Source organism: Aptenodytes patagonicus, chromosome 1 (genome assembly GCF_965638725.1).
Source record: "Aptenodytes patagonicus chromosome 1, bAptPat1.pri.cur, whole genome shotgun sequence".
In the NCBI taxonomy this organism is placed as follows: domain Eukaryota; kingdom Metazoa; phylum Chordata; class Aves; order Sphenisciformes; family Spheniscidae; genus Aptenodytes; species Aptenodytes patagonicus.
The window spans coordinates 128,627,850-128,646,349 of NC_134949.1; the positions used below are offsets into that span (position 1 = coordinate 128,627,850).

Genomic DNA, 18,500 nt, shown 5'->3' on the forward strand with positions numbered 1-18,500 from the left:
CTTCTCCTGACCCAAACAAAGTTTCTCCCCGAAGCACATTCTTTCCTCTTTTACCATTAACATCCTGAGTATGTTACAGACTTGCCAGAGTTTTGAGTTCTTATAAAGCCATTGATTAAAAGGGATGAGTGGCTTAATGAATGAATATACATTGAAAAAAATTCAGAACTGCAGACATTGAAATAAGAACTTTTTTCTAATTTAGTGCAAATGCAAAATATTTCTATTCAAATAGCGACATACAATGCTCCCTAAAAGACCTAATACTTGTTGTGACCCAAACAGGTACATGGTTTATATGTGCAGATGAGGATTCCTTTGTTTTGTACGATGACAGTTAATAGAAAGAGACATTAAAAAAAAGAGGTAATTTATCAAATTTATCTGGATGTAAAAGGCAATGTGTCAAAATTTTTTATTATTGTTATTAGTTAAATTGGTCAGTCTCATTCTTTTTAAGATTTTACACCTAACTCTTGATTCCTTTCAAGGAGAGGGAACATGCCCTCCTGTCATAATTTCATTAGATAAATCATCTAATAAGAAGAGTTAATTATTAGAACCTTGTACAATTTTACTGTACACAGAATTGGACATGCTGCATTATTTGTCTGCATTAACAATAATAAAAAACAGTATCTGCTTCTTTCTCTGTCATGGGACTACCTAAGAATTCTCTGTGGTTTAGCTGATGGGGACAGAATTTTAGACACACACACACCCCTCCCAGAATGCACAAAACTCAAAACTATAATTCCTAAGATTTATTACCCTTTAAGAAAGATCTGGATAAATGTATCCTCTTTTCTAAACCAGGGATCAGTTGTGCTTTCCTCTAACAGCATGAAATACAACACATTTCCTCCTTAATCTTTCTAGGTGGCATTAATTTAACACCACGTTTTAGGAAAAAAAAAAGTATACTTCTTTCAACTTGTCTGTTTTACTGATTTACGAGAAAGAACATTTATTTTTAGCATCCAGTATTAAAAGATCTTTTTCTGAAACCCAATACAGTTATTCATTTGCTCTATTTCTTGTGCATTGTATAGATGACCAAGTATTATTGGTAACACAGTCATCGTTACCTTTCCAGCATCCCAGAGTTTCTCTTTATTAATAATTTTCTCTGAAATATTTTGAAAGCATACACATAATTCTTTTACCCTAAAGAGGCAGAATTGCAGTTAGTCTTCATAAACATAGTTTGCATTTAAGAATCCCTATTTTTTTTTAACATCACTGAGTAATCACGCTAACGGATCACACATATGGGATGCCGAAATAACCTCATTTACAGTGTTACCAAAGCTACCAAGTACTCTGATACAGAAGAGAGATTAGATGGTGCACAATTCACAAATTTAGCCCTTCAATTTAGCAGTCTTCATACTCCAAATTTCTCTTAGGTCTTGTTCTTTTAACAACTTTTCTAGCTTTTCAAATATCTTCTCACATGCAATTTCCATCCATCTTGACATACTGAAGGGACAAGTTCCTGATTAAATGTATTAATAACCTTTTAAAATCTTTGGAGAAACAGATATTGCTAGCTATGAGCTTTGTTATAGGTTTTTTACTTATTTTTCTTTAAAATGACCTTTGATGATGTTGTATCCGCTTCCCCCCCCCTTTTTGTTTTGCCAGTATATCTTAGGATCAAAGTGAAAATTTTGTTTTCATCAACAGAATTACTCACTCTTACCCACTGCACCTCAAAAAATTAAATATTATGGAAAATATGTCCTTGGGTATTTTTCATCAGCAGTTCAGTAAAAGACTTTGTGCAATTGCTATATCCTTGTTCCTGATTTCCTGTAAAACCCTTTCTTTTGTGACAGAAAATTGTTATCACCAACTGCCCTAACAGCTACATACATTAAAAATCTTCATTGTTTAATTAATAAGAGAGGAGGTTGTAATCTTAACTCACTCCTCCTCTTGCCATGGACTCTCCAGCAAGTTCAGGACAAAGTTCATTTTTATCAGCTGAAGCCCCATTACTGTAATTTCCTCTCCTCTAAACATACCGAATTTTTATTATCTACTTATATAGCTCCCTAAGTGATCCTCAGTGCTTCACAATCTACCCTCTTCCACCTTCCTCAAAACAGAAGACATCCTGGTCCTTTGATGGAGAGTGACACTGTGCTCCTCTCCTGAACAGTTACCATCTTCCTTGGATTTTTTTTCTTTTTAATTTTTTTTTTTTTAATCTCTCCCACTATGCCTGGTGAATTTATGACACAGAGGTTGCTGTTGGGGAGAAAGCTGGCAAAAGTCTCATTTCAGACCTCCCACAATCCACTCTATTATTCTATATATACCTTCCTCCCTTCTCCCCATATGCTCTTAGCCTCAAAGTATGTTTTTACTCCTCTCATTTTCTTTACATTCAAATTCTCAGCAGGACTACAATTGTCCTTCCCCCACTCCCTGGGATTCTTCCTCTAGCCACACTTTCCTCTTCCTCATATTATTTGTTCGGTCTCACTTGGTCTTACAGTTTTTTCTCTCCTCAGCCTTCTCCCTCCCCTTTTCTTATTTTCTTTTTCTGGACATAATAGCTTGCCATCCTATATTATCATGCTGTATCAGACTCAGACTGTATTTCTAGATTGCTTTCCAGAACACAGTCTCCTGAAAATGCTTACCCCATTACATCCCATAAAAATGCTTTTTATCTCCATTACAATGACCTACTGTCTTCAGTATTTAAAAATTAGGACATTCCTTTCAAACTTATCTCTATTTTGTATTTGCTGTTCCATAACACAGAATAATATCATGCTTCTCTCTCCCTCTTAGTCTACAATAGGTCTTGAAACAGTTATATTTCATAAGTTCTCAGAACATGACCAGAATGTCTTTGTCAAAATCCTTCTAGTGAAAGGATTGCAATCGAAAAACTGTTGTTTTAGTCAAAAGTGAGGGGTGGTACAGAATCCCATGTGCTGCACTGATGACCATTATATTTTCAGACAGAAGTAAAGAGTATATGGAAGGTATTAATATCTCCCTTCTCAACACCTTCCAGAGCCGCTGACTCTTTGTTCAATACCTGTTTTTATTTTTCACTTTCTGATTATCCATTTTCTCTGAAATTTCTATTTATTCCATTCCTACCCTATCATTTTGGTTTTACTTTGCAAGTATGTTCTGAATTGCAGGTTTACACCTTACCCATCTTGAGGTCACCTACCGTATATCCCAATTCCTTCTGTAATGCCCTTAATCTCAGCAAATTTCACCTTTACTGAGGATTTTTGAAACTTGCTTTCCTGATCAAGTCTTCTTCTAAATGCTTCTCTGATTAGGTCTCCTCTGATCCAAGGGACTGTTTCTGTCTTTCTGCTTTTCCTCTACATGCCCTGTGTTGCTACGTGGCAATAATTTATATTAAAGGCTTTTTGTGTCATTTAAAAATTTTGTTCTCTGAGGACTCTTACGGGGAAATCTGTCTCCTTATATGGGATATCCCTTCTCTTAAAAAAAAGTTCCAAAAAACTAAGGGCTTGAATAAAAAGCAGCGTTCACAAATCATCCTACTGCCTTCTCCAACTTTCATTTCAGGAAGGTGTCTGCTCCAGCAATTTCTACTGATCCTATACCACCGTACTGTTTCAATTAAACTAAGTCTTTATATCTAATTAAAAAAATAACAAGTTTTGATGAATTCTGTCTAAAAACACTACTTGGTATTTTGAGGTTACTGCAGAAAATAAAACAGTTGTGAGTCAATGAAGTGGAAAATTGCTGTCTTATAACAGATCCTCTAAGGTGCAAAATGTTCTCTTATTTGCTGTTATCAGTATGTCTGGTAATTGCTTTTTGTCCAACTATTTAAAAAGGGGGAAATAGACTTACAGTCTGGAGAAAAAGAGACAGCAAAACGTACAAAATTAAAGCATTAACTTTTTTTAAATTGTTTTCTTATTTTATAGCATTAAGAAAACATACCAAAAAAAGACATTTGGCCTATCAAAACAGAAAAGGTAGAGAGATGAAAAGAAGCTGCATAAAAATATTAAAATAAGCAACAGGTCACATTTAAAAACAAACACTCATGGTCTTTTGTTACTTTAGTTCTTTGGAAAAAAAAGCCTTACTACAAATTAAAAGTGTTTTAGCCATAAGTTGAGAATACTCCTAGTAACATTTCTACATAGGTTTAATGATAAAACAGCATTGTAAAAAATTACCTGGTACTAAATTACACTTTAGGTCTACAGAACCAGGAACATTATAAAATCATTTTCTATAACAAACCAACAACTCAGCATAGACTAAGATCACATCCTTCTTCCATGACTAGCAGACACATACACAGTTGCATTTTCCTGGACTTTCTAAAGAGAATTTTAGGGTTTTTTGGTTTTTTTAATACCTCTGCATGGTTTTGGACTCTCCTCAGTTTTATAAAGACTATCTGAGAAAAGTGAGAAGAAATTCTGTTATTTGCAAACATATAGCCAAAACTGAATTTCTAAGAATAATTTGTTTTAAGAGACAAATATGAAGAAGGTCTGAGGTAAACGTCTGAACTCAGACATGAGTTCTAATGTCCAGTAAACATGGGCAGGGAGTACCAAATAGCTGCTTTCCAGAACTAGACCGATACCTTACCTTCCTGCAAAACAACTGTGTGATTTATTTTCCCCCTTCAATTTCCTTTTTTTTTTTTTAAACTAGACCATTCAGTCTTCTGCAGTATAGCCTTGCAACTGTGAATTCAGTTTGTACTATACTTGCACCCAGATATTCTTAAAATCCACTGGAACACAGAAGTAGGTCTTTGAAAATCCTCCTTGGAGTTTACTGAACTTCTCTCATGTTTTCACCCTGACCACATAAATGAAGTCTTTATTAAAAAAGAAAGGTCATTAGGACCATTTTCATAACAATGATAAAGAGTGCCTGACAGATTTACTTTTCTTCTAGGCAACTTTCCAGCCAAAGTCAACAGCTAACAAGAAGTCTATCTCTGAATTCACGTTGGAGGATAACACTGACTAATTAAGTGTTCCTCAAACATTTCAAGGAACATTCAGATTTTCTGACTGATCCACTCCAAGCACTCCTCTATACAGAGATACTACAGTTGAGTATAACTGAATAAATTGAGGTTTCTTTTCTTTTTAAGGCACCCTCAATCTAAGTTCTAGCATCCTAGTCCACAGTAAATAGTCTTCCTTGATACAGGAGTAACTCGTTTTCACAGTAACTTCCATCATTTTAAGGTTCACTTAGGTGCATTTCTAAATACTGTGCCCTGGCAATCCTCTAACTTACTCACATACAGATAGAAACATTTAAGTATCCGTGTACCCTCTGTCACTCCGATGAAACACAGCTTTTTGTAAAAAAAAATCCTTAAAGACAGACAGGATACTTCTGTTTGATGAATTAACACACTCAGAATAAGGTACAGTGGCAGTGCTGTTCTCATGCTCCTCATAACTTGTCCACAATCCCCTGGATTTGACTAAAATCCTGTCTAGAAAGCTACATATTCATTCCCCAACCACAGAGATGTCCATAATAGATGGCTCATGGAAACACTGTAGAGAATCAGCATATGGGAGCCTGCTGCTACCTGATATACCCATACCAAAAAGTTTTATTTATTCCAATTCTGTGTTGCAACAACTACAGGCACACAATTTCTAACTGACAATATGTGAACACTCACCTACCTGCAGAAGGCCACAAATATACTTTAATTAAGATTACCAAACCACACAAGGGCTGCAGTAGCAGTGTCATGCCAAAGCAGAGGAGATCTAATCAAAGTACCGGACAACCAGGCTCTTCTGTAAAACCCTCCCAGGAATCACTCTAGTGAGCACTGAAACCTCTTGCAGCCCCACATCTGTGGAGGAAGGCTTCTAGGTCTCCCCTGCCCTGGGCAACATGTCAATGCAACAGATCCGGATGTTTTACACTTACACACACTCAATTCACTCATGTACTGAAATTTCTGTTAGGACAGCCCTACCCGAACCCAGACATTATAAAAAAAGAGTTCAGTATGATCAACTGTATTATAATACAACACATGAGATGATTAAAATAACTTTTTCCAGGTGCCAGATATCTGCCATCATGTTTGGATAAAATCAGGAATATCTTACTCCTTGCTGAGCTTCTAATCCTGCCTCCTCAGAATATGTCAAAAACGATAACCATGGCAGACACTTACACTTGATATCTTTATTTTCTCAGTAGCATCAAAATCTACAAACTGCAGTTCTAGTTGTTGTCTCCCTCTCCTGAAGTGCCCTTCCTATCCCCCACAGTCCTCCTCACCTCCCCCAACATGTTGACACAGGGGAGTTTTAAAAAGAAATCAGAATGAAGTACATTGCACAGAAGGGAGATTTATTTTAGCATAGGCACATAAGAAGAAACATTGAGAAAAATACTTGAATGCAGGAACTCTATTAAGTTCTCTCAGCTTTTATCTAAGTTGAGATACTTGCTTCGTAAGATTTCAAGTAAAATAATTTTTTTACATGCAGAGGGAAGATATCACAGTGCCTGTGTACAACAAAAATTGCAGAAACTTAGTAATTTTGCAGGACATTTTATGTTGATCTGTGGGTGCCCAAAGACATTACCGCAAAAAGTGGTCTATTTAGGAATATGCAGCATAATGCAATCCAGCTCTTTCAAAACTATCCATACAGGTATTACTTCTTTGAAAGGAAGTAATATCTCATCAGAATGGAGGGAGTATTGATCTGGTAAATGGCAACATACAGCATCGTCCCAACCTTCCACCTTCACTTCTGTCACTATAACATATATTCAGAGTGTATTTTCTAAAGTGTTTTTTCTTCCTCTTTTTGTCCCATAGGATCAACATAATGCTTACTGTATTACCAACAAAACAACCCATGCACCAAATTGACAGAAAACAACCTGGTAAAAAATTCAGACCATCAGAAAAATCTATGAAAAAAAAAGTAAAATGCTTTTCTTTGTGAAAGGAAAAAAAAAGATTAATTGTAGAATTAATATCATATAATGAACAACGCATGAAAATAATGCTCAATTACCAATCCATGCAACAGTGAAAACCCAAAGTAGCAGAGACTGAAAAATACTACGTAAGGAGGCCAAACTATACCCAAAAGTGACCTAAAATCTCTCACAATCCTTTTAGAAGTTTTCTGTTTATAAAACAAAGAAGATACAGGACACTTATTTCAACCACGTACATTTGCACTGCACCACAGTAAGTAATTTCAGGTGCGCTACCTAAGTTTGTAAGACTGCTCCTGTCTGGTGTCAGACCTGCCTTACATAATAACCTTCACGTGATTCAGCACTCTCCATCAATTTCTCAGTACCCTCACACAGCTCTCCTCACAGCTCATAAATACCACCCTTTCTTCACACCCTTCTCTCTCTTCCTTTCTTTACCATCACAAATTCCAACAACTTAACTGATGACATCTAACCCTGTAAGAACTAACAACAAAAAAAAGGGGGAAAAAAAAAAGATTCTTAAAAAACCACAACAGTGAAACAAGTAAATGTGACTGCTTTTTTTGTCATCTGTATCTCTCTGAAAAAAGTTAATTACAAAATATAAAAAACCAGCATATAAGGGTGACCAAAAATACACCACAAACTTACTATTCTTGACTAAATGGTTGACTAAACGGTTTCTCACTGATACAAGGCATTAAGGATAACAAGAAACAAGAAATCCTCTCAGTTGAGGGGAAGGGGGAAAAACCTTTTTCTAGACCCAATCCAGGCAGCTTCCCACTGCCAACTGCAGACTAGCTTCATCATCCATCAAGAAGATGAAATATGATTCACCTGTGATTTTTATCAGTTTCGGCAAAAAAAGCTTTCAACTGAAAAATGTTTTTGGACTCTTTCAGGCTCTTTTTCATGCATATAAGAATTAAGAAAATATCCAAAATTATTATGGGGAAAAAAAACCAAACCACTTTGGACTACACATCTATAAGGAAGCTCATAATGAGATCAAGTAGCATAGTATCCTTCCCAGGTGAGGCCAACCTGAAGAAAAATTATTGGGGTTTTGTGGAGTTTTTTCTTTGTAGAAGTCAAAATGCTCTGTTGTCAGCTCCAAACAATGCTCTCGTGCTTGCAACTGGAATTGATTTAAATAATCTCTGCATGGTAAAACTCTTGAGATATACACAAGAAACAGGTATGTTAGAATATCAGCACATTGCATACATACAAACAGAAATTGCTTTCAGTAAGCAAACCACAGATCATGCATTTTACTGCCATCCATGCTCTTGAAATGGAACTGCAAAACAATCAGAGTTTGCATTTATTTTAATTGCAGATAATATTCTGAGCCACTCTGAAACACTCTATGCCTGTAGAAATACATATAATCATTTACATTTCACCCTGAACTCTCTGAAAACGCAGGGAAAATAATTTACGAATCATCTATCACTTCTTCTAAAAATGAGCCATTAGAACAAAAGCCAGAAAAAATAATTCAAGTCACAAACTATTCTGAAATGCTTAACGTGGGAAGAGTACAAACAACAGAAACTACTGCAATAGATGTTTAATTAATTGATCGATTTCAACACTCATTTACAGCAATCTTTAAACTAACTCTCCGAGAACATGTGACAAGTAAGAATAGATGAATGCTTTTATTGTTGTAACTTTTAAACTACAGGGGTTGTTTCTGGAAAAACTACTTCAACTCCGAAACGGCTTGGTGCAAAAATGGCACTCGTGCAACTTCTACTGGAGCAGGGGCTTTACAAGACAATATGAACGATTTTCCTAGGACCCTCCGATTGGACCTCTCCTTCCATATGCCAGAACACACTCATTTCAGTTCACTCTTCTACCCTTTATTTACCCTGCCTTTCTCCCTTTCCACCCCCCGAAATGGGAGGAGTTGTCACAGGATATTTCAGAACATACTTACAGTCCCTATAAAATGCAAAGAATACAGAAAATGTTTCTCTAATGCCGGTATATACATGGTATTGATGTCTTTCCAGAGTGAGGCCTCACTATTCAAAATATGCATTTATGCACACTTTTAAGGAAAACAGCTGCTTAAGACCACACAAGTATCTACTGTGTTACGTGCTTTCCTGCACCTCTGTCTCAGTCATGAACTTCAAATTATTTCACCTGACAGTATAACAACACTAACTATTTTTGACAATATTGCTATAAGAAATTTTTTAATTTTATTCATTTAAAGTCCTGATACCTCTACATGGACTTACAGATAAGACAGCTATACTAACAGGATTTTTTCCTGTCTTACATAAGAATGTTATCTAAAATACTGAAAGGGACTTTAAACAATTTGGCATCTGTGGAAATAAAAAGCAACCTGAGAACATTTTTCCTAGTACAAGTCCAACGCCTGCGCAGCAGCTTTCAAGTGGTTATGATTCTCTCAATACTCACACGTATCCAAATATCTATGCTTACATAAGAAAAACTGATGTAATGGATAACAATAATTAAAAAAAAAAATCTAAAATGTGTCAAGTTAATTGATCTGTCATTTCAACAAATGGTGTGAAGATTTATTTCCACTTAGATTTATAATAAATTGTATATATTGAACATTTCCATTAAGACTCAATTAATATGCCAAAAAGTAATTGCAGGTAAATACTCCAAACTTATATTGAAATTAATCTATTTTAGAAATTCAATCATTTATGACAATACGTTAAAAAAAAAAAAGCTGCATATACAGACCTTCCAGTAGTCAGATTGTAAACTGTAGTACCTCTGGTATGCAGATAATGCTGTAGGAAAGAAAAATGAATGTTGAATTTGTTTTGTTGCATTTTCTTTGAAGAAAAAGATAGAAAACCTTAAGAGTCAGAATACACAACATTAAAATGACAAATGGTTTAATAAAAGTAACACTGCCACAATAAGTACACTGTTGTGGGTAATGCATTCCTTAAGATTATAATTTTGTTTTATGAAATGTCAACCGAAAAGTATATTTATTATTAATCTTACAAATGTAAATCAAGCAATATTTTAAAGAAAACCTATAACAAAGAAATCATTTGAAATTTTGGGATTTTCATCCTGGACAAAGCTGTTGTAAGATTTAAAAATTTAATCATGTAGCTCATTTACCATGCTCCCTGATGTCCTGTAATTTCTAAAGAACTGGTGTGGAGGGACATACAAAGAGAAATCAATTTCACATGCCCTTTCATTCAGTAACTAGAGAAACAAAAGCAAGCAGAAAAAAAAGCTTACATTTTATTCAACATCTAAGACCAAGACTAACCTGGAAAACAGCACTAAGAACAGCTCTGTTCAGTAGAATATTAGCTCTACTTAGCAACGAATTTCTCAAATCACCATTCCTGAATCCCTCTTCCCCACTAAAAATTGTGGTTGATTTATCTTGCCCTTCGGCTAACAAGCCACATCAGACTAGAACGCAAACAGGCTTTATGTTCTTGTAAGAACATTGCAGTAGGTACCATCCAAAACCAAAGACTTTTAAATAATGATTCACTGCAGTAACACCAAGATTTGGATTTCTCAAGTGTTTGCTTCTTAAGATTTAAGAATGGTTTCTACACAGTATGTATTTTCCAAATAACGAAAGAAGACAACCTCTGCTTTGAAAAACTACAAACACTAAACAAACACTAAACAGATTAAGATGGTAAGAACAATATGTACTTTATGTGCAGGTTCATTTCCTGCAAGTAACATAGATAAATGATGTCCCTAAATTTTATCACCCTTCAATGCCTGTCTTGCGTATTCATTTCCATAACTTCACAAAATTCCTTAAGTTTAAGCGAAGTAAGAACAACATACACATAATGACAAGGCACACAGACAAGGCACATACCTTTGCACCCATCTGTCTATGGAGACTCACAACCTTGTATTTTTAAATGCCTGACTGATACATGCTGAATCATGCCCATAAGGTGCCCCTCGCCACTGGAACTGCTTGTGAAGCCAGCTTCTAATTTTGGTGCTCTAAGCTGTCATTTATTTAGATGCCCAGAGTAGGAAAAAAAACTAGCAGAACACTCATCATCCTTACACTATCAACATGCAATATGTGTAAATGTTTACATGCAACTTAGACGAATAAAATCACTTAAAAATCTAGTCAGTCAGGCTAAGTCTTTCAGAACTTAAGAATACAATTCCTCCCCCACCCACCCAAAAAAATTTGGTACAAACTGAAGGATATGACTGCAGTCTTAACAATGTAAGTTTAAGAACGTTAAGACTAAGCATATTTCAGTCACATTCTGTAATTATGTTTAAAAGGATGTTAACAATAACACAAAATAACCTCCTACCCCCAAATACTCCTCCTAGATTCACCGTCTCCCAGATATTATTAAAGACTTTTCGACAGAAAGGCATGATTAGTTTTTGAATGTGGGAATGACTTTGCTTTCCCAAATAGGAAAACACACATGCACTCTTACAACACAGTTTTGTAATGCACCACACTTAAAGTTGTTTTTTTTTTTTCCTGAAGTAGTAACTATCCCAATTTTAAAGGTTAAAGCATATTTCAAATACTTAGGTCAACAGCACCATATTATGCAAGATTTAGGAAACTGAGAACTTCTTGTAATCTATTATTTTTTTTAAAAATTAACTATTGCAGTCAATTATACAGGGGATATGGATAAAATAAAAAGATGAAAAGAACGTTAAATACAATGCTAAGGATTTATACTGGAAAAATAAGATGGAGAAGTTTTTCAGTGTAGCTGTTAAAAAAAATACAGAAGTACCCACATGAGCATATCCATTAAACAAGAGAGCTGAAATATATACTTCCCCATAGCAGTTAAGGTACTGCTAATAAGTTTATAAAACATCAACAGTTTAAAAAAAAATACAAAAATAGAGAAGTAACAGAAGACCTAAAAAGGAAAGAAAATTAAAAAAAGAGAGAAAAAAAACACCTTACTGCTATACAGCGACCAAAACATTCCTTATGCAAGTATAGCAAAAATGTGTACAGCTCAAGCCTTTCTTCTTGCTCCTAAACCCTAGCTAGTCAGAGTGTGTGCAGCCCTGTTCCCCAGCCAAACAGAGACAACGGAACAGAGGTGAGTAGCACTGAAAAAAGGGAAAGAAGACATCTGAAGGTATTCACTCATTCAGACCCGATAAAGCACCGTGTCAGGCAAGAAGGAAGATTAGGAGGCACAGGAAACTATGCTCCACTAATGTCAGTGCTCATAAAGAAACTTGCCCAGAGAAGTTCTAGCACCTCCATTTAATACAGGGAAAAGTTCTTGTATTAAAGAAAGGAGTCTTTGCTCCATGATATTCTACCAGTTTTCCTTAGAGTGCTGATGTTTGCAAATTATTTTCTTTTCTAACTCTTTCATTCTTCAATAAAGTTTAGCAACTTCCCATAGTAACAGTTGAAATGACTGCTTTAATGTGCCAGGCTCATGTTACACTTAAGTACATGGAAAGCATGGACTGCTGAAGCATATTTCATGTTTACACGATAAGAAGGCAAGGCCTTCATTCTAAGGAAGGTCACATTACTCTTCCAGAGGAACAAAGATGACACTACAGTCCTCCTCTTAGCTGTCTGAAGTGTCCAATCCTACTTCTGGGCTCAGCAACCTCTCCTAGGGATCCACCCTTTCCTTCTAGGGTAACAGTATTTTGCTTCTACTTAACTTCTTGAAGATGAAATGCTAAAATTCTCAGTGTTGTCCTGAAAACGCGTAACAATGAATCATGGAGGATCCCTTATACACAAGCTAAACATCCCTTTCCTCCTCATGGAAGTCAGACAACCAGAAACTGTTATTGATGCACAATTTCAGTATTTAACAAGTGCTCATCTTACAGTTAGTTAGTTACCTGTTGAAAGTTTATTTCAGCCCCCTTTACGTCTAGATTAAACATCTGCTCCACAAGCACTCAAGCTCTGCTAAGAGGATTCAAGGAACAGGCAGAAAAACAGAAAAAAGGGAATCAAGAGAGCTTTTTTTTGCCAGAGCCTACAGGAAACATCCCTAATCAAGCATATCCCTAAGACAAATCTCGCACATAAGAAGCAGCTAGAAATCAAATTATGAAAGCAAGATTTTTGAAAAACTAAAACAACCTACTAGTTTTAAAGCAGTAGAACATGAACCATAAATCTGAATCCTACCATACTTTCTACTTCCTGAGCAAGTCAACGGTGAGCAGACATTTATCCTGAGTTCTATGGTGAGGAAATAGAGTATCTTAACTAAAAAGTGTATTATGGAACTACAAGCAACTTCTTCCTTAAATTAAGTTTATAACTTTAAGAAATGAATGCAAACCCCTCAAATTACAAACTTTGTTCTAGATTAAGAAGAAAAAAAAAAGAGCAAGTGAATCTGCTGAGCAACAAAAATTTTACAGAAGTCCCTATCTGAAACATACGCTATGCTTCATCAGTGCTATGATTCCAATTATAGGATGATATTCTCTGGTTTATTAAAAAGTGAAAAGAAAGTCACTTGTGTCATGCATCACATAAGTAGTATTGGGGGGGGGGGGGGGGGGGCGCACAGAACACTAAAGGCTGCAATGTCATCCGCACCTTTACTTTTCATCCAAGACTGGTCATTAAGGTGAGACAATTTTTGTCAGAAAAAAAATTTCTATGAACTACTGCCCCTCTTTCAACATAGGGTCAACTCTCATTTTTATGGATACAAGTGAATTACCTCGTTTCAGTTAAGATGTCCTTCTTTAAACATGATGAAATGAGTGCTTTGAAATCACTCTTGGGCACAGCAGAATTCTGCAGACAATCTTCTGATTAGGAACTTACTATTGAGCTTTTCCAATCTAAAAGTTTGCCACTACAATTCTTAAACCTATGGATTGTTGGAGGCCAAATACATAGAAACTTCTTTTTTTCAGCATGCAAAATACTCCTGAGCATCTAGAAAATGCATGTCTGGCCTCAGAAAGAACAGGACTGAGCGTCAACAGTAGGACAACGTTTCTTGTTTCAGTCTCAACTATATTCGTAAAATGATCTAGTCACCCACAGAAAACTCTCTTAAAAGCACAAAGCTGAGAGACCACACTCAGACAACTAAACCAATATTGGACAAGTGACTCAAGAATTCCTAAAAAAGGTGCTCAGTTACCTATCTCCATCCTTCTGCCCAGTATATCATTACTTATTCTATCAGCTTACACTCTTCCTATTAACATCTCTCTCCAAAACCTGGCAATTTACATTATTTGCCTAACAGGTAATCCTTATGGTCAGACTCTTGAAAACCCTACAACCTACTGAGTGGCAGACATGGCATTTACCATCCTACCCTGAAGAGGGCGGGGGGGAGTGGTGCATGCCCCAAACGTATATGTAGCTTTTCAGATCAATCACAACCAGCTATATTGCTTGATGAGAATAAAAGAATGTTTACCTAAAATAGCTCTGAAAAGAAAAGCACCATCTTTCCACCCAAAGGATTAAAACTACTGGACAGTAAGAAACCTCCTCAGCTCAGGCTCGCTTTGGAATCTGTCTTGTAAGTCTCTGCTACCTACTGCAGAGCTGACCCTCAATGGGTTCATACAGTCACAGTCTACCGGTTTCCTCTTCTTACAGGTTTTTACAGCCCCCCAGAACTACCCACTTTGCAATATCTACAGTTACTTTAACACTGACAGCCTTTATTATTTGCCTCCTAAGAAGAGTTTGCCTTCCTCTCTTACTATGACTAGGGTGAAGGGACATCTCAGAATCAGGACAGGGATGATACTGGTTTTCTTATTCACCCCTGTTTAAGATTCCTTGATTTCCATAGAGAATACAAAATAGATTTTACATAATTACCATGTATATGGTTTCAGGATGCTATTTTTTTTAATCTACGTAATTTCATAAGAAAATGGTAAAACTTTATAAACTACGTAATTGTTTCAGTAATACGACAGACAATGTCTCTTCATACCCAGAGTCTAAATACATAACCTAAACAAACGAGGTGAAAATGGGGAGCAAAATGTCTAGAGTGAATGATATCCACCTACCTGTCATTTTTAGCATACCTAATCACAAATCACGCAGTCACAGAAGGATGGCTTTTATGATTTGCTCTAGCAAACCTACTTTATGATACCTGAAAATTTAAGAGGCCTTTGAAAGTGATGCAAACATGGAGCAGTTTGTGTATTTAGTGCTTGAGGAAGGAAAAAGTGAACTAGATACTGACACCATCTAGTGGCACCTTGCAAGGCTAAATGTGACTAACAGATTTTTGGCTTGCTGAATTTTAAAAAGTTAAGAGCAAGCATTAATTTGATGAAATACCCCTGAAAAGAGAACTTTAAAACAACTCAAAGCTCCATATTCTTCTGTGTAAATCAAAACCTGTTTTCTTAAATAGAAATTTCTTTTTTTAATGTTAATTTTTAAATAAGCACTAACATTTCTTAGTGCTTATCTGATGTGAAAACAAATAGTAAGACTGAAAATTAGCTGAAGAACTGCACAAGGGAAGCAAGGAAAGGGCACATGCGTTGCTTTAAATCTGACAATGCTTCCAGGAAAAATAAATGTTCATTGAACACCTAGGAGACATATGCAGGTTATGGAAACAGCTTATTACATAGTGCAGGTTTTATCCACAACAGTGTTTTATCCTAGCAAGATGAACACTGCTGGGCCATAAAACTGAAGACATCAAAAGGTGAGGAAATTCCAAGGATGAGTCAATGACAAAAAAAAAAAAAAAAAAAAAAAAAAGTTGTAGAAGCTAGAGCAGCAAAATGCAGCTCAGGTCTCTTGTTCCAAGGCCTCAAGGAAAGAGGTTGTTCTCCATTTCCTCCAGAGATTTGTGCTGAAAGTACCAAAGAGACAATCAAAGAAGCCTAAAGCATGTCTTCCTTTCCACACAGAACGAAAACAGACACACAAAGGCAACACAATCATACATTTAAGAAAGAAAAAAATCACCAAATAGTCCTCTAAGTAATTTTATTAACAACTACACATCCTCATCTGGAAATATAATGCAGCAGCGAAGTGGTGAGAAGCCCACCGTTCCACGATCATGTCCAACTATGAGTTGCAGAGGAGACTAAGAAGTATTAAACACGTAAGACATAGGTGAGTTTGACAAATAGTTTACTGTTACAGAAATCATTTAGATAATGAACTCTATGAAAGGTCTTAAAATATTGAGAGTATCAGTGAAGGAACACAATGGAATCACATGAAACTCAAAAATCCTTCAAAAAGCATATTCTGCAAAATGACTTAACAATTGTTTATTTAGAACACTGCCCAAAATGAACATTTTCAGACAACCAGCCAAAAAACATGGTCCGGTTATATTCTATAACAACAATCTTCTACTGCAAATCCCCATCGTTGTCCCCCACACTGTTTATAAAGAACACTGTAATGTTCTAAGCTTAAGACAACATTCTTACTTCTACAGAAATTTCATGTAATGCTTTGAACCACCTGAAATTAAACCACCCAAAATTTAACAGCAGCATCCTAAAGATGAAATAAACAGCTCTAAATAGAAGCAACCCAGCTTCTGCCAGTTAACAATTACAAACAACAAAATAAAAACCCTTAACCCTAAAAATCACACTTATTTGAAGAACAGCCATCTCTTCCTCAACTCATTCAGATCACTATGCTACTTAAAATCCATTCTAGTTCTTCAGGACTCATCAGTAAAAGACAGTCCAGCAGCACCCCCGCAGCAACCAGCACAATCCTATCCATGCTGGGACGTTCTCTCTTACATTTTGTAAGATGACTCCTACTACTCTGTATCTCAGAACACAGTGCATTGAAATGCTTCCTAATGACAATACTTTCCTTCAAAGTCCTAACAGACTAAGACATTAACCATTGCAGAGAAATTCTCTACAGAGCTGGAATTGTAAGTACAAAGGAACACATGTACATTGTTGAACCTGGGAGTTGTTCTCGCAATGAACCAACTTTACACAAGAACAATCAAAAAGTGTTTAAATTTTGGCTAAAACGAGCACCTCAGTAAACATTCTGTATTTTTTTTTCAGTTTTGTTTTAAATTTTAGCCTAAAAATTTCTAAAAAATGCCCTTGGACTAATTAACACTATCTTATAAATTACTTAAAATATTTTTATATTAGTGCTTTTGACAATGCAGTCACTATCTACAAACAAAATAAGTATCATTAAAACTGTTCTGACATAGTATATAAAAACCATGATCACCACTTGAGTACAGCAGTAAGAATTATTTTAGTGCAGTATTTATTGTGCTTTAGTAACTGTAATGTGAATAATTGCGTGTTTTTCCCAAATCATTCATTAATTGCATTATCTACTTCTACTTCCAGGAATTTTGCTCAGAGAACAGCAATTCAAGCAGGCAAATGATAAAAGTATTTCTCCACTTGTGCAACTGTTAGCTGTCCTCCAAGTCACAGGCTGGAACGCAGCCAATATATATGACCCTTCTACAAAATACATATAAAGATCCCTAAGGAAAACATAGATGATGTCAGAGTCCATGAGCTCATTAAACAGCATTCAACTAGAATCCAAACCTTAACGATCACTGTCTACACTCTGCACTCCGTATGGAAACCAGAGTCATCGGGAAAAAAATTCAAAAATCTCCAACTACTGATGTAGTATCGGTTTCCTCCAAGACTAGCAGCACAATAATTGTGGTAAAATCCCGGCCCTCCCAAGGAATGCAGTAGCAAACAAAGTTCACAGGTATATACCATGGAGTCCTAGTTGGATTCACAATGCTGCCAGCGTCCAAAAGCCTACATGACAACTCATCAACCTCCTCTCGCAAAACCTGAGGCTGACGTTTCACATTCTGGGGCAATTGTGTCACTTTTTTCTGCTAGGCTATTTTTCAGTTGGATCAGTTCCCCACACAGCTGCACGTTCAGCTGTGCCAGCACAAAGCAGAGAGCAGCAACGAGCAGACAGGGGGTGCCACTAGAGACATGCCCAGGGAACAACAGGTTTGGAAACCTCTGAAAGAATCAAACAGCTGGGGAATAGCTGCCTCACTAAAAAAAGGAGGAAGACATCAGATTAGAGTGAAGAACATGCCACTGAGAAAACAGAATAGTTTTGACTAGGAGGAGCAAACGTTCTCATTTTGGGAAATCCTGAAGCCAAATTCTGACCAATCATGATCAAGACGACGAAAGCTGGGCACAGAAACCGCCTTGAACATAATTGCTAAGATGAATCAATCTGCCCTGGTTATAATTGCCTGAATACAAGTCAGTGGCTCACAGTATTCAAAATCTGCAAAAAGGTTGATACCTTGCCTAGGACCTTCTCCTAACAGTAGCAGAGTGCAATTAACAAGACAACTCAATTTCATGGCTGCAGAGAAAACCCTTAAGCTAACAGCGATTCAAACATACTGCATTTTGGGAAAACTACAAGCTGCAGACCAGTTTCAGATATTTTAAAGGCTAGGAGAAAACACTGTGAT

General features: G+C 36.2%; 1 protein-coding gene across 10 annotated transcripts in view; it reads right to left on the reverse strand.

Annotated features, from left to right (window-relative positions):
• The window catches only part of KDM6A (lysine demethylase 6A), a 158,238-nt gene that overhangs the window by 100,263 nt on the left and 39,475 nt on the right, over window positions 1-18,500 (reverse strand). For all 10 annotated transcript variants that reach the window (XR_012996741.1, XM_076355062.1, XM_076355044.1 and 7 more), the window contains exon 4: window positions 9,745-9,794. Coding sequence is in view for 9 of the 10 variants with exons in the window: in XM_076355062.1 (XP_076211177.1) it covers window positions 9,745-9,794 (50 nt within the window). In the remaining variant the exon portion in view is untranslated. The remainder of the gene's footprint in view (window positions 1-9,744; window positions 9,795-18,500) is intronic.